This window comes from Hakea prostrata, chromosome 3 (assembly GCF_041222555.1).
Source record: "Hakea prostrata isolate BN-2017 chromosome 3, UWA_Hpros_2, whole genome shotgun sequence".
NCBI classification, from domain to species: Eukaryota; Viridiplantae; Streptophyta; class Magnoliopsida; order Proteales; family Proteaceae; genus Hakea; species Hakea prostrata.
The window spans coordinates 8,715,410-8,729,432 of NC_142602.1; the positions used below are offsets into that span (position 1 = coordinate 8,715,410).

Here is a 14,023-nt window from a genome sequence, read left to right on the forward strand (position 1 = left end):
AGCTACGCTTACCACCATAGAAAACAGGGCGGGCCAGGGGTGGTGATGGGAGAATTTATTTTTTTTTTTAATATTTTCAATGGTGGGGCCCACCATTTTTATGGTGGAAAAACCGTCAGGGTGATAATCCGGATTCTACCTTATCAAGGTCGCGGTGGCAAGTCTAACGACAACTGTCTCAAAGGAGGCGTGGCAAAGAAATATTTGTTGAGATGCCCGATGTTCAGAGTGAGTAATCACAAGATTCACAACGCAACGGCGATGACGAAAAGAAAAGAGAGCTTCAAAGATGACAAAGGGAACAAAAGGCTACACGTGGCGCACACTCAGAATTAACAGAAAGGGTTTCATTTCGGCAAGAGTTCTGGTCGTGGTTACTGGTTAAATACATGTATTAAATCATTCACTTTTGTCTGTTGGTGCGTGTGAGTGTACTGGAACAAAAGAAGTACAATTTCATTATAGGATTGATGTGATCAATAAATAAATTTTCACTATTTGATGTGATGCTGAGACACTTGTCACCACACATCTGGAAGAAAATGATGAAAAAATGGACCAGATAAATTTCCTGAGTGTGCGTGCAAGTCTCCCACAGTTAAACCTTCAACATGCATGATGCAAATACAGGATTCACGACCTTCATAATGCTTGAAACCTCGCTCCCTCCCTTGCGCATGATGTTTGTCGTTCGCTGTACAGCTTTAAAACAAACAAGTGCTACACGGTTACCGCAACTCCGCAAGGCAATCCCAACTTAGTTGACATTCGAGAACTAGCATAAGTCAACTATGGATGCAGGATTGAATGGAAATAACATTCAACATGGACGAGCAAATGCCTTGACACAACTAAATATACACGAGGAACGCTTAGTGACTCCTCACATAATTCACATATCACAGGTACAAGTCACAAAACTCCAGCACGAAAGAAAGATATAATTTTATCTGGAGATTCTACATGTAACTTGGTATATTCTCAGGACATAAATACCTGAACACTTGAGGTCTTCACAGTCTGGCACACAGGGCAGACACTGATAAACCCTTCGCAGTCTTTACATAAGCAAAGATGCCTACAAGGCCACAACAGGATTGATACCTCTTTACATTTGCATGATTTGCAACTCATCTGCTCCTTCAATCCTTGGTTTCTAAGAACCGGGTTCCCCAGCCCACATGGAACACCTGGTGGGTTATTGCACTGGATGTATGAGGCTGCATCATCGACTTCACTGTCTCCACAACCTTCCTTCACTTGGTCAGCACCTTGTGCAACAGCCTGTTTGAGATCGCCCGTCAAAACACTGACCACTGATTCATTGTACTTTGCCCTGTAGTGCCAGGACTGTGCCTCCATCGCGACATGCTTTATTCTCTCAACCAATTCCTTGTTTTTCCTGTTCATGTTCTCAATCTCAAGCTCCTTTTCACGAAGCTTCCGGCTGACTCCCTTCTCTATGCTATTCAGGAACAGAGCTGTGTGTCTCTGCTTCATCTCCCTAACTCCTTTTGCAAGATGTTGTTCCTGTTTGAAGATGAACCAAGATCAATAGCCCATTGTACAGACCCAGATAACAGAAACATCATGATGTATTTACTACTCTTGCCAAATACAGAATGAAAAATTGCAGAAGGCACATATAATGAAACTTGGATACCCAAGCACATGCCCCATGTATTGAACACTAATAGATCCACCGTGAGTGATAGAACATACTACTACCGAGCTTGATTAAAAGAAGGGGTGAGTAAAGGAATTGTTCATGGGAAGTTTGCCTTCACGGTCCACCTTCTTTGAAGCCACATGGGGGTCTCACCTCCATGAAGCAACCACTGAACAGAAACTACAACCCGTGGTCAACCAAATACGTAACCATAAGTTCATTTTTTTAAGCTTCAAACCTTGTGGTTTTACTGGTTCAACTGAAGTTGGTCCAAGCAGCTAAAGTAAATTTTAACCTCATCTCCAATTATCCATGTGAATAATGCAGTTGGTCAAAATAAATTTCAGGGTATTGATGCTAAGGTGGTAAAAAGTGCAGAAAGAAATAATCTGCAACACCAAGGACATGCAGGTTATCAGCATAAGCCTTCCTCATGTGAAGGTATCCACTTTTCCCTGATATTAATTGAAGCCAAGTCTCTGCACACAGGTACATCTATATAAATAGTTGGACAAGCACCCATATCCACTATATGGTGGGTTTAATGGGAGCTAAAATGTTGGGGACAGACAGAAACCCAAGGTCCCACGTCAAGTTTCAGCCTTTCAGGTCAATAGTCATCAGCCACAGGGCAACCAAAGCATTAAAAATGTAAGGAACATCAAGAGTGAAGATGAAAGCTTGGACGACCAAGAGATGCATGAACATACACAAAAGGTAAATTGCGGCTGAAATTTTACACATTGAAAAAATTGAACATACATCCATTGATTATGCATTTATCTCAATAAACCTTGCAGCATCACTATTACTATTATTAAAATCTAAGAAACAAAGATCATTCATGTTGGTGGTGCGATCTAATAGGATGCAATATGATGCATTAATCTATTGGAAGTAGTTTTAATACCTGAACTCTGATATACTGGTCAAACTCCTCCTTCTGCCTATCGATCTCAGTTTGAAGACTGTCACCGAGGGATGAGATGACAGGCAAGGCTGCTGCTATACTTCCACTCGCAGAAGTAACAGTGGAGTTCCTTTCATCATCATCATATGACAACCTCAATCCAGTTGATACAGGGTTTCGGTTAGGAAAGCTAGGAGACTTGTCAGCCTCATCTTGACAAAAGTTGGTGTTTAGGGAGATTTGAAGCCTCTGCTGCCTCAAAATGCCTTCTCCCTCCCTACCTCGTTTGGCCGGCCGGCTCATAGCAGTGATATGCTCATTTCCAACACAGCTTACTGGATCAACACCACAACCAGCTGGGACTGCACATTGATTGTAAAAAAGAAATAAAAAAGTTGCCTTTAGGGATCAGCCCAACCACATAAAACTTCAGAAGATTCAAAAGAAAAATGGTATAGAGCTAGTTATGTACAAGTAGACAATTAATAGGAAAGAGAAATTGACTTTAACTACATTTTGATCCAATAAAACACAACAGTGCTAATCTGGTTTTGATTATTCTAAAATGAAAAACTGAAAAACTATTAGCTACAAACGCTAAATAGGATTGAGAACATCAGAAAGGGAGCATTTTGGTGTCAAGCAGCCTCTTCTCTCAGGTTCAGTTGTTTTCCCCCTTATATGCATATATCAGGCCAGACCAAAACAGAATAAGAAGGTTTTCAGTTGACAAAAATCAAACAGACACCAATAGCTACTGATCTATCTCTGATTTCCGTACAAACTAAAAAAGTGATAACTCTGGGGGGGGGGGGGGAATAGCATTCTGCCTGTTGATTAATGATTATTCCTGATTTTGGTCCAATTGGTCGATTTTGATTTCAATAGACCTGTCTTTCAATCCGGTTGGTTTCTGAATACCAAAACTAATACCAGACCAATACAGAGTTGGTCGGCCAGTTTTGGTTCAGCCAAGTCAGTTGAATTTGGTATCCCTGGGTGATCATGAACCAAAACTATTAACAGACCATCCAAGTGTTATGCAGTGCAGTTCAATTCCTTAAACAACCAATCCCAACCCCCAACACTCAAAAAAAGGCAGCCAATCTAAAAATACAGAACAAACAGGAAGTCTGCACTGTTTCAGAATGATAAGCTCAAGCTGCATGGCAAGAATTACATAGACAAGAGGCAATAAAGCATAACCAAAATTAAATAAGATACCAGTAAAATCATGCATAGGATATACTTGAATATTGTTATCACTGTAATGTAATTCTCTAGTCAATATGCAAGAAAAGGCCATGTAAAGAATTGAAGAGACTATGTTTTTGTGAGGTCTTACGGTTCCCAAATAACTGCAACTGAGTGGAGGCATTAGCTGCACTGCAGTCATACTGAAAGCAGTTGTCCTCAAGGAAAGTAGGGAAGACAGTATTGCCAGTATCACCACCAAACATCTCCTAGTGAAAACTAAAGCACAGTCATCGAGACAGATTACATATTTGGGTGTAAAGATTCTGAACTACAATATAAAATAGTCAGGCAATATACCTGAAATTTTTTAACGAGCTGAAGAAGATTATGAGAAGCACAGCCAGTCAAATATACCTGCACCAAGAAATGAATCCATAAATTCCCAAATCATCAAGGAAGACAACACAACATAAATTCAACTTATAACCTTCTTTTTTATTCTTCTTCCTATTTTCTTTTTTGGTGTAGGGGAGGGGGGGGGTTGTTGAAGAGGTTTTTTTTTAGGTGCTCGTCACAACTTAGCCTTCACCTAGATAAAGATTATACATCAGACATCCATTTTAAAAGCCCACGAACATCTTGCGAAACCAAGCACAAGATGGGAAATGATTGATCTTAGTCTAGAAAACAAGGAAACCAATGGAAGGTTCAGAAATAACTCAAAGCAACCATTTCCAACATCTACAAAGAAGGTATTCACGTCAATCAAACAGATGCTTTTCAGAGAACCATACGAGGCTAATCAATTGGATAACATGGAAAACTACGCATCCAGTCAACAAACGTATCGATATAATGTAATAACAGGTGGAAGGTCTACTCCTTAAGATTCGCAAACAAAATACACAAAAAAAAGTAGGAAAATATGCCTCTGTACCATATCATCACTCGACATAGACAGAAATCAGAAAAAACTACACCGTAAAAATAAGATACAGAATTATATTAAAAAAAAAATTGAGCGGTAGCACCAGATCTTCTTACCCAATCAATAGAACTGAGGAAACATAATTATACATTACAATACCTCCAAAATGCGAGGGTTCAGAATCATCAGCAGTCAACAATATTCTTTTCACCACCGATCTGAAATAGCAGATGAAAGAAAAACGTAGAGTAACAGAGAGATAACCGATCCTAACTCCGATGACACAGTAACAGCAAAGAAGTGATAATCAGAAACGTTAGAAGATCGGAAGGGAGAGAAGACGGAAACCTTGAAATTCGAAACGATGGTGATTAGGAATAATAAGTAATTTTCGGTTATGAAAACCACTTTTGGTTCTGAAGAAGATCCAAAAAACCCTCCGTTCTAGCGTCGGACACCACCAAGTACTCAAAGCGTTCATCTCTCCTTCCCACCAGTCTCTTCCCCCTTTTTTCTTTTCGTTTTCCCACCAGCAATTTGATTTTCTTTTAATTTCTCTTATCAATTCCTTTGGAATTACAGACATACCCTTCCTCCAATTACTCTATCGAGGCTGATTTAATCCATCCGGAGCATCCGGTATAATTTTGACTGACTGAAATAGCCTTCTATGGTTTCTTCTCATTTTATTTTTCACCCTTTTTGGGTTTTTGAACCTTCCAATGTAGTAGTAAATTGCTTTTGATTTTTTTTGACCTTTGACCCGTTTATGTGTCTACAAAATTTCTTTTTAATTAAAATTTTTTTTCAATAAAATCTTTAATTTAGATAGACATGAAGGCTATTTTGGTGAGATACGGTATAAGATGTCAAAGGACTAAAAGTGTCATTTAAGTTAAATCAAGGGCATTTCGGTAGTTGTAGCTTGTGAGCTTCTGTAGTTTAATCAATAATCATCATCATCAATATCATCCACGCATTAGCTGGATTTTTTGGGTAGGAAACGCATACGCATACCTCCATTAGAAGTATTTAAGTTTAGCAGTGGTAGTTCGATCGTGGTGGTTGATCAGAGACCAATCAATAAGAATATAATATTAATTAATAAATAGCGGGAACACGGGTCCGATTCTTGACCTTTGGCTTCTGGATTATCCATTTCTGTCTTTTTGGACTCGTTGCCTTCCTCCGCATCGCAATAGGTGGAATCTGACGTGGCGTCAGTTTGGAGTGTCACTTAGGACGAGTGGATATCATATGTGACATGTGCTGTTCCCACTTCCCATATACATTATGTAGTAATTTAGGTGCTCTGCCTTTATTTTGCTATCTAATCCCTTCACGAGAAGCAAATGCTTTCGAAGATAAATACTTTCGAAGGATACACAGCAGCAGCTGCTGCTTCATGTAACCTTTGCTTCTTCAGAGATTGGAATGTTAAAGAAGCAAGGTTTCAAGGAAATTTCAGATCGGATCACATAAAAGCTTGAAGGGTGAAAAGTGAAACTAATATCTCATGCAAGTATCCTTCTAAGATTTGTGGTATTCTCCCTCCCCCAATATGTTGGGTTCTATTTCAAGCTCCCAAATCACTTAATAATGAAACCACAAAAGCTTCGAGAAATTTATTTTTGTGGCCAACTTGAGGATGAGAGCAAAACACTCTGGATTACATGGGAGTGGTAAATATTCTTATTTGCAGAACCTAGCTCTTCTAAGTTTCTAACTAAGTTTTTACCCCAATAATAATAATAATAATAATAAACATTTTGTAACTGAGGTGTAGCGAGATTGTTGGCCGAGCGAATTTCTTGTGGCCTAATTTTAAAAGGAGAAGCTATGTTGCGTCGAAATTTCAAGGTAGATCCGAGATCAGTCATTGCAGATATGATGTAGAGAGTATTGAACAACATATCTTGTTCGAGTGTAGTTCGCCAAAGCTTATTGGTTCGCAGGTTCTGCTGGTTTTAAGAGCCATGAGGTTATTCTTTTTATTATGTGTGACACAGTGGATCAATGACATCTCCGCCCATTTGAGGTACGTCTTTACAAGTTGCTTTTAATACTTGCTGGGCTCTTTGGATTGCTAGGTGTGATACAATCTTCAACAAAAAGAAGCGGACCCCAGCACAAGTAGCCAATTGGGCCCATCAAGCGACAATAGAATACCTGGACGCCCAGGTAAGGGTATCAATCCGTATAGTTTCGTTCGGTATTTGCAAAAATAGTTTGGTATAGTTTCAATATTAAATTGATATAGAAAAACGGTTTAAACACGGTATCTAGTGCAATACAATTTTAGTACGAATGAACACATGCCACTTTTGTTATTAGTTCATTAAGATTCTAATGAAATTGCGATCAAACAATCGATAGAATATGATATTAACATAGCAAAACAAGTAAAATCTAAGAAGATGAGTGAATGATGTAACAAAAGAATTGAAATATGGAATTAAGGATAGGGTAAAGGTAAAGTGTTTTAATTTTAAAATTACATTTATATTCCTTAATTTGATAAGGTACCAATTCGGTACAGTTTTAGTACATACTGACGGTATAAGTATCTAAATTAAATTCGGTTTTGGTATATACCATACCAAATTTTAAACTGTGCGGTACTTATGTGGTTTTAGACGACACGATTCTAGTACGGTTAAAAGGTTTCAATACGCAATTGACACCCTTATGCATAGGATATGGAAACATATAGTATGATTACCAAAATTACGAAAGTTAAGTTAGTAAGGAGATTAATGATTGGTGGACTTCCCCGCCACCGAATGGTCACTATTAGCTTGTATGCAACGTTTGACGAGGATACAAACACTACTGGATTTGGTTTTGTCATTAGAAATCACACAGGGGCACCTATATTAGCAATGTCAGAACCGGGACAAGCATCTTCCTCTGAATGGCAAAGCTAAAGCCTTGCGTTCAGCCATGTTATACACGCTAGCTGAGGGTGTGGACAATGTACGGTTCAAATCAGACTGCAAACAGCTCGTGGGTTACTTGTTAAAACCACACGTCCCTCCTCATCTCAAAGTGCAGTCTCTTGGTTTTAGATTTTATGTGATTTTGTGTTCCTAAGCTTAGCCGCATCTAATGTAATGTGAGTTACCAAAAAAAAAAAAAATAATAATAATTCTATTGATTGCTTGAGGTGGCATCCACCAAGTAATTGGATGAAGCTAAATTGTGATGTAGCACGAATTGCTAATTCTATTGGGGGTGGTCTTGGAATTGCTCTTTGTGATTATCAACGTCTTTTTTATTTATGTTTATTTTAGAATAATTGAATGTTCTTATATTTTATTTGACGAAGCAATGACAATAGGAGCTGGTTTACCATAGGCTTCTAAAGAAAAATTCATAATCTCATTGTGAAATCGGACTTTAAAGGAGTGATTCTTCAAATTAATGATGTCGCTGATCCATCCGGTGGAGATAGATGCCATGATTCATTGGTCGAGATAGATACCATTGGTGGAGATAGATGCCATTATTCACCATCCCTTGGGATCTCTAAGGTGAAGTAATCTTTTGATTCTATCATTTTTAGATTTGTTCATAAGATTGTCACCAAAGTGGCTGCTTATTCCTCTAACTCATTATATTGATTGACCTTTCAGTTGAGCTTTTGAAAATTTGGTCCTCATCCAACCCTTAACTACTGAATCTTTGTGATGCGGATCAATTATGTTTCTGGATCCGACTGAGCCTTCCTCTCGTATCCGGGACGATGAGTCCTGCAAGAAAGGTTAGATGCGAGCCGGCTTGTGTACCGGGCAGCCGCCTCGATGGCAAAGTCAGATAATGAACAGAGCGAGGTCTCGTGCAAAAGCTATACAAGATTATACTCAGAGTGTATTGATTTTTTCTTTCAAAGATGATTTCCTCGTCTTTCCAAGGTCTCAATTTCAAGAAGTGTCTAAAGAAGACATTGAGTTGTTAAACTTTGAAATTCGGACATATTTTTTCTCTCCCGTCCATTACTAATTCTTCATTTTCTTTAAACCTCTGGCCTCCGAACCTTTCATAACTCAATTTCAAAAAGTGTCTAAAGAAAACATTGAGTTTGTTGTTAAACTTTGTAACTCGCACATATTTATTGAGTTGTTAAACTTTGTAACTCGCACATATTTTTTTCTTTCCTGGTAAACAGTATGTCAATGTTTGTAACAGCTCAAATTCTAAATGAATTTCTCTTTAAAAAAAATCCATTCAGCGCTCAGGGGAATCACACACAGTTACGGTTGAATCGGACGGCTATAGAGGACGGGCGGACTACGGACTACGTGAAACTTGACTTACCGTCATACTCTTTTGAGTTTCACGAGGGTAGTGAGGATAATTTTGTCAATTCCGTCTTACAAGTTACAACTCGTTGGTATAAAGTCTAGATGACATTGAATTCCGTAGCGGGAGAGTTTCAGTGTCGGTGGACGGCCCGAGTGTTCGTGGAGAGAACCTGCGTATAGGAGCGCACGAGACAGAGGCGACAAGATGATTATTCCTGTGCGGTGCTTCACTTGCGGAAAGGTACTTCCTGTTAGAGGCATAGAATCGCGGCACGAGTATTCGTTATATCTATTATAGTTTCTTTTTTATTTTTGGTGGTGTGTTCTAGGGCTGATCTTCGAATGGATTAGGGTTTAATGTTGTTAAATTCGAACTGTAGTCGCTGCAGCAGCTGAATCAAAGGATAAGCTTATTTGTTTTAGTTTTGTTTTTTCTCGGTTGATTGAGTGTTTCTTATATGCTCTCCGTATTTCCCGTTTCCGTTTCCTATTTAGGGTTTATTGCTCCATCTAAGTTTTTCCTCATGCGTGTTTGTTTTGTGTCATTTTTTATTTTCTTTTTCTTTCAGGTGATCGGTAACAAGTGGGATACATACCTGGACCTCCTTCAGGCCGATTACTCGGAAGGGTGAGCTCGTTTGCTGCTCTGCGTTTTTCTATATGTTTTCCTTTCATTTGACTTGACGCAGGTCAGCTTTTCCTTTTTAATAATCGTTTAGAATATTCGAGAGTTTTTCTCTTGTTGTGTGGTGGAGCCTCTGTTGTAAGGGATTATCTCAGAAGGTGGCTGTTTCCCCCCTTCATTATTGATTGGTTTGTTGAAAGAATATGGAGAACGATTTAGGACTGTCGAGTTGACATTAGGAAATGAAGTATTTGCAGTTTGGTTTAAAACAATATTCATTTACCCAAGTCTCATATTGTCGGGTTTAGGCTTACTTTAATTGAGCTGCCTTGGAGTTCTGTCACTTCTGTTCTTAGTTCATTGGGGTGCCTGCAACAATCGCTTCTATCTTTTGTGCAAGTTGAAAATTCTTTTCAGTACTTCTATTCCTTAGCTTTTAACTTGGACGTCGGTTGAGGTTGGCCAATTTGTCATGGCCATTCTGTTGACACGGCAGTGCCATTTGGGTTGGCATGCATGATGGGTGACTCAAGGATGGCTTTTTGTGGGCCGTGGAGAGTGTTAGGAATGCATTGAGCATGCAGGAACCTTAATCAGGCTTGTTTGGCTCATGTCAATTTTGTTACTCCCATTCCTTGGCTTTTAACATAGACGTTTGTTGAGGTTGGCCAAATTGTCATGGCCAGTTTGTTGATATGGCAGTGCTATATGGGTTGGCATGCATAATGGATGACTCAAGGATGGCTTTTTGTGGGCTGTGGAGAGGGTTAGGAATGCATTGAGCGTGCAGAAACCTGAATCAGGTTTGTTTGGCTCATGTCAATTTTGTTATATTAGTTAGCAATTCCTTTTGGCTGGTCCGTTACATGTCTTGTTTTGTAAAATTATGAAAATATTAAAAGCTACCTTGAGATAGGGTGGTTTGTTTCGCTCTGCTTTGTGCCATGGCGCCTATCCTTGACATCATGGGTGGTTTGTACCCAATCCTAGGTTTTTGGTTGTGCAGTAATTTGATTCCGTTTTGAGCGTTTAGGCCTAGAGATGGGATCATTACCTTTTATTTTAGGCTTTAAATGACCTCTTCTTGCATTGTAATATTCAGATTTGATGAATTTAAGAATTTGATTGTTAGTTGCCTGAGTGAGTGGCAGGGTTCCTTTGAGGGAGACCTTGTGATTGTTTGAGTGACTGTTCTCAATTTTGTTCCAGCATTCAAGCAATCACTGTTCATGTTATGAAGATTAATTCAGCAAGTCCAGCAAGCCTCTTCAACGTTCCAGCAAAGCCTGAGTAAGTCACAGCCCTTCCCGCCATCCTCCCTCCCACGCAAGCTCATCCCCCACCTCCCGCTGCCCTGTGCAATCTTCCCTTACCCCCTGCCTTGCTGCTACATCAATTCAGCAGCAGCCCCTAGGTTCCATGACTCCCTTAACCCCTTCCACTAAGCCCCACGACCCCCCTGCTCCTTCCTTCTCTTCCCCTAGCACCCGCAGGCTTCCCTCTCCCCCTCCTTTCCCACGGTAGCCACTTCCCGCTTCCAATAGGAAACCCTCATTCCCAGCCCCTTCAAGCCACTTTCATCCTCATTAGGATCACAGGAACCATTGGAACAACCCCCTACTGATTTCTTCAAATCAGCCCTACAACCCTGAGTTTAGAAAAAGCCGCACTTCATCTTCTACTTGGAATTCTGCAGAAAATTCAAATTTCCGGCAGTCTGATTTTGTTAAAGTCTGTTCAATTGGACCTCAATCTAGTTGAAAGGACGGTAACAGTGGTCAGTTCTGCTGTACAGTCCTTTCAACCGACAAGGAATACCCTTCTTCCACCCTAGCCAAAAAACCCTAATTGGCCTTGTATTTCAAACTTCAATTCTGGAAATCTGATTAAAATATTATTCATATCTAGAATCAAGTTTCTAAATCACCTTGAATACCCTAAAACCTGACCCCCATCTGCTGGAATTTCCTGGGGAACCCTAAGTCGAGGGAGTTTACTACAATACCCCTAACTCTAGACCTGGTTTATGTCAGCCTTAGGCTTGGTTATCCTTTGGTTGCTTTGTGCCATTGTGCGGATTGGTTGTTAATGCACATTTGGTGTAGGCATGATAGTTGGATTGGTGTTTACCTTGAATTGGGTTGTTACCAATAATGAGATGCATGATAAGGGACTGTTGGGTGAGTAGTGAAGCATCAGTGTGGGTGAGGTCGATTGAGTTTTGATAAACATTTTCCTTTTGATTTTTTTGAAATCAGGTTGGTGAATATCAAAGTAGGTTGAATGCCTTAGGCGTGCCTTGGGCAAGCGTAGGCTACGGTGTCGTGCAAGCAAGTCGACTCCGGTTAAGAGTTGTCTTTGGCCACTTGGCCCTTATTTAACTGTTGAATAGATATGCATAAACTGAAGGAGTACCTAAGGTGAATTATTTGGCAAACTCTGGCTATTAAATCACATGATACCTAATTTTTAATTGTTTTCCTTTTGGCACTGTTTGTTTGCAAAGGTGGGGTGGGAAAAAAGGGGTGGAAAAATAAACATGTGGGTCCCATAAGTAATATTGGAAGGGGGGAGAAAGAAAGGAAAGGAAAGGAAAGGAAGTGATTTTGTAGAAAAGTGTTAAATATGGGTCCCACTTTGTTATTTTTCACATCTTTTTCTACAAAATATGGAGTTTTGAAAAGGCATGGGATGGGAAAGTTAGCACTTAACATGCCATCTCACAAGCTTCCTTAAATTAAGGAAGCTTGTGCGCAACTTCCACCCCCAGTGAACCAAACAAGCCGCACTTTGGGATTTTATAGAGAAGTTTTCAAACTTTTTCTCACCCCATGCCTTTAGGAATTTTTTGTTCTATGGGATCCAATGATATTTTGTCCTTGAGGAAGCTGATCTTGTGGATGAATGTCGAAACCACAAGGAAAATGATATTAAATTGCCCAACAAAGAACAAAACCCTAGCATAGCAAAGTCGCCAAGAACTGTACCCCTGAATATGGAATATGTTGCTTGGGGTAAATAGGGTTCCTCACCATGGATTTTCTAGATCAAGATTGCAAATAAAATGAGGTCCCAAGAGGAAGTGAAGATTTGCTGGAAGGTCAATGACAAAACTAATACGTAATTCTGTTGAAAACTTAAAATGTTAAATATCTATTAGCTACTGTGGTATGTGACGCAGATGGATCTATACTGTTTGACAATGCAGTCATTAGCTGATGCTTTGGGAAAATCTATTTTGAAGAGGCCTGAGGTGTTCAACGATGCTGATATTGTTCATCAAAAAAGAAAAAAAAAATGTAGATATTGTGTTTTTTTATGTTTGGACATTCTTTTCCATTTAGATTAAGTTGGTTGGGGTCGACACAAGCAGTAGCTTGGGGGTGTCAATCATATTCAATTATTTACTTCTACAGGCATATATTGTTTGATATTGGGAACCAATTTCTACCAAAAAAAGATTGGGAACCAATTGATATGCATCCAATTTTGAAAATCCGGTGGAACTTAGGAATGATAACTGCATAGAGTATTCTCATATTGTGGTTTGAATGCAGAGACGCTCTTGATGCACTTGGATTGGTCCGATATTGCTGCAGAAGGATGCTCATGACTCATGTTGACCTCATTGAGAAGCTCTTAAACTACAACAGTAAGATTCTCTCTCTCTCTCTCCTCTCTCTTTGTGTCTACAACTCCCCCCCCCCCCCCCATTTAAAAAAAAAAAATCCATACACGTCCACCCGGACTCCAACCCCTCAAGAAAGGTAAATTTGTGCTGTGTAGTAATGAATGCCTACATTTTGTTTACAGCTTTGGACAAAAGCGAGTCCGGTTGACAGGATGAATGACTGCTGATATTGCGTTACAACAAAATATAGCTCGGATGATGGTTGTAATGATCTGCGCCAATGTTTTGTTAATTAAACATGCTATGATAGTGAGACAGCATTGACTCTTTTGTTCTTCATTTGCTTGATTGGTTCTGACTATGCGAAATCATATCTGAAACCTGGCCTCGCTTGTTGAACCACTGTAATGTGAGTTAAATCCCCAACCCCTTCCATACTTGGGATACTCTTGAGAATTCAGGGTCTTCTGAAATTAGACGTGTGAAATTGTAGTTGGGCGGGATCTTGAGACATTTTGCATAGACGAACTGTCCAAGGTAAGTGCCCAGCCACCAGGGAAACATGTGTACTCGTGAAGATATTGGAAGATGGTAACTGGTGCAGATATAAGGGGTGGTGAAATGGTTGTTCACACCCATTAAATTTAAAATGCATTTCCTTAATAGGTCCTTTTATTGTTAATCTTTTACTATTGTCTGTCCTCTATGGGAGTCGATAAAAAACTGGGGTTCTTGCGGGTTCTGGAATTAGTTTACTTG

At 39.6% G+C, this 14,023-nt stretch overlaps 2 protein-coding genes across 6 annotated transcripts; one reads left to right on the top strand and one right to left on the bottom strand.

Moving 5' to 3' along the window:
- Window positions 1–814: 814 nt before the first annotated feature.
- LOC149020621 (BOI-related E3 ubiquitin-protein ligase 1-like) lies at window positions 815–5,228 on the bottom strand. Of its 5 annotated transcripts, XM_089148836.1 has the most exons (6): window positions 5,053–5,228; window positions 4,864–4,922; window positions 4,134–4,190; window positions 3,925–4,052; window positions 2,580–2,941; window positions 815–1,530 (listed from the first exon to the last, which is right to left on the bottom strand). In XM_089148836.1, exons 4-6 carry the CDS (start codon window positions 4,037–4,039, stop codon window positions 982–984), a joined length of 1,026 nt encoding a protein of 341 aa, XP_089004962.1. In that variant the 5' UTR covers window positions 4,040–4,052; window positions 4,134–4,190; window positions 4,864–4,922; window positions 5,053–5,228; the 3' UTR covers window positions 815–981. The 5 variants fall into 5 exon arrangements, with proteins under 5 accessions (XP_089004962.1, XP_089004958.1, XP_089004961.1 ...); XM_089148832.1 differs by having other exon boundaries at window positions 4,864–5,228; XM_089148835.1 differs by having other exon boundaries at window positions 3,925–4,922.
- A 3,912-nt stretch (window positions 5,229–9,140) lies between these two features.
- Window positions 9,141–13,941, top strand: LOC149020622 (DNA-directed RNA polymerase subunit 10-like protein). The gene is made up of 4 exons (XM_089148837.1): window positions 9,141–9,249; window positions 9,578–9,636; window positions 13,191–13,285; window positions 13,447–13,941. Exons 1-4 carry the CDS (start codon window positions 9,214–9,216, stop codon window positions 13,470–13,472), a joined length of 216 nt encoding a protein of 71 aa, XP_089004963.1. The 5' UTR covers window positions 9,141–9,213; the 3' UTR covers window positions 13,473–13,941.
- Window positions 13,942–14,023: the final 82 nt, after the last annotated feature.

Coding starts and splice junctions, on each gene's coding strand:
- LOC149020621 (XM_089148836.1), bottom strand. CDS start 4,039: ATGTTTGGTGGTGATACTGGCAATACTGTCTTCCCTACTTTCCTTGAG. Junction 2,942..3,924: donor GTTGCAGTTATTTGGGAACC/GTAAGACCTCAC, acceptor ATCAATGTGCAG/TCCCAGCTGGTTGTGGTGTT. Junction 1,531..2,579: donor ACCAGTATATCAGAGTTCAG/GTATTAAAACTA, acceptor ATCTTCAAACAG/GAACAACATCTTGCAAAAGG.
- LOC149020622 (XM_089148837.1), top strand. CDS start 9,214: ATGATTATTCCTGTGCGGTGCTTCACTTGCGGAAAG. Junction 9,250..9,577: donor GGTGCTTCACTTGCGGAAAG/GTACTTCCTGTT, acceptor TTTTTCTTTCAG/GTGATCGGTAACAAGTGGGA. Junction 9,637..13,190: donor CAGGCCGATTACTCGGAAGG/GTGAGCTCGTTT, acceptor GTTTGAATGCAG/AGACGCTCTTGATGCACTTG.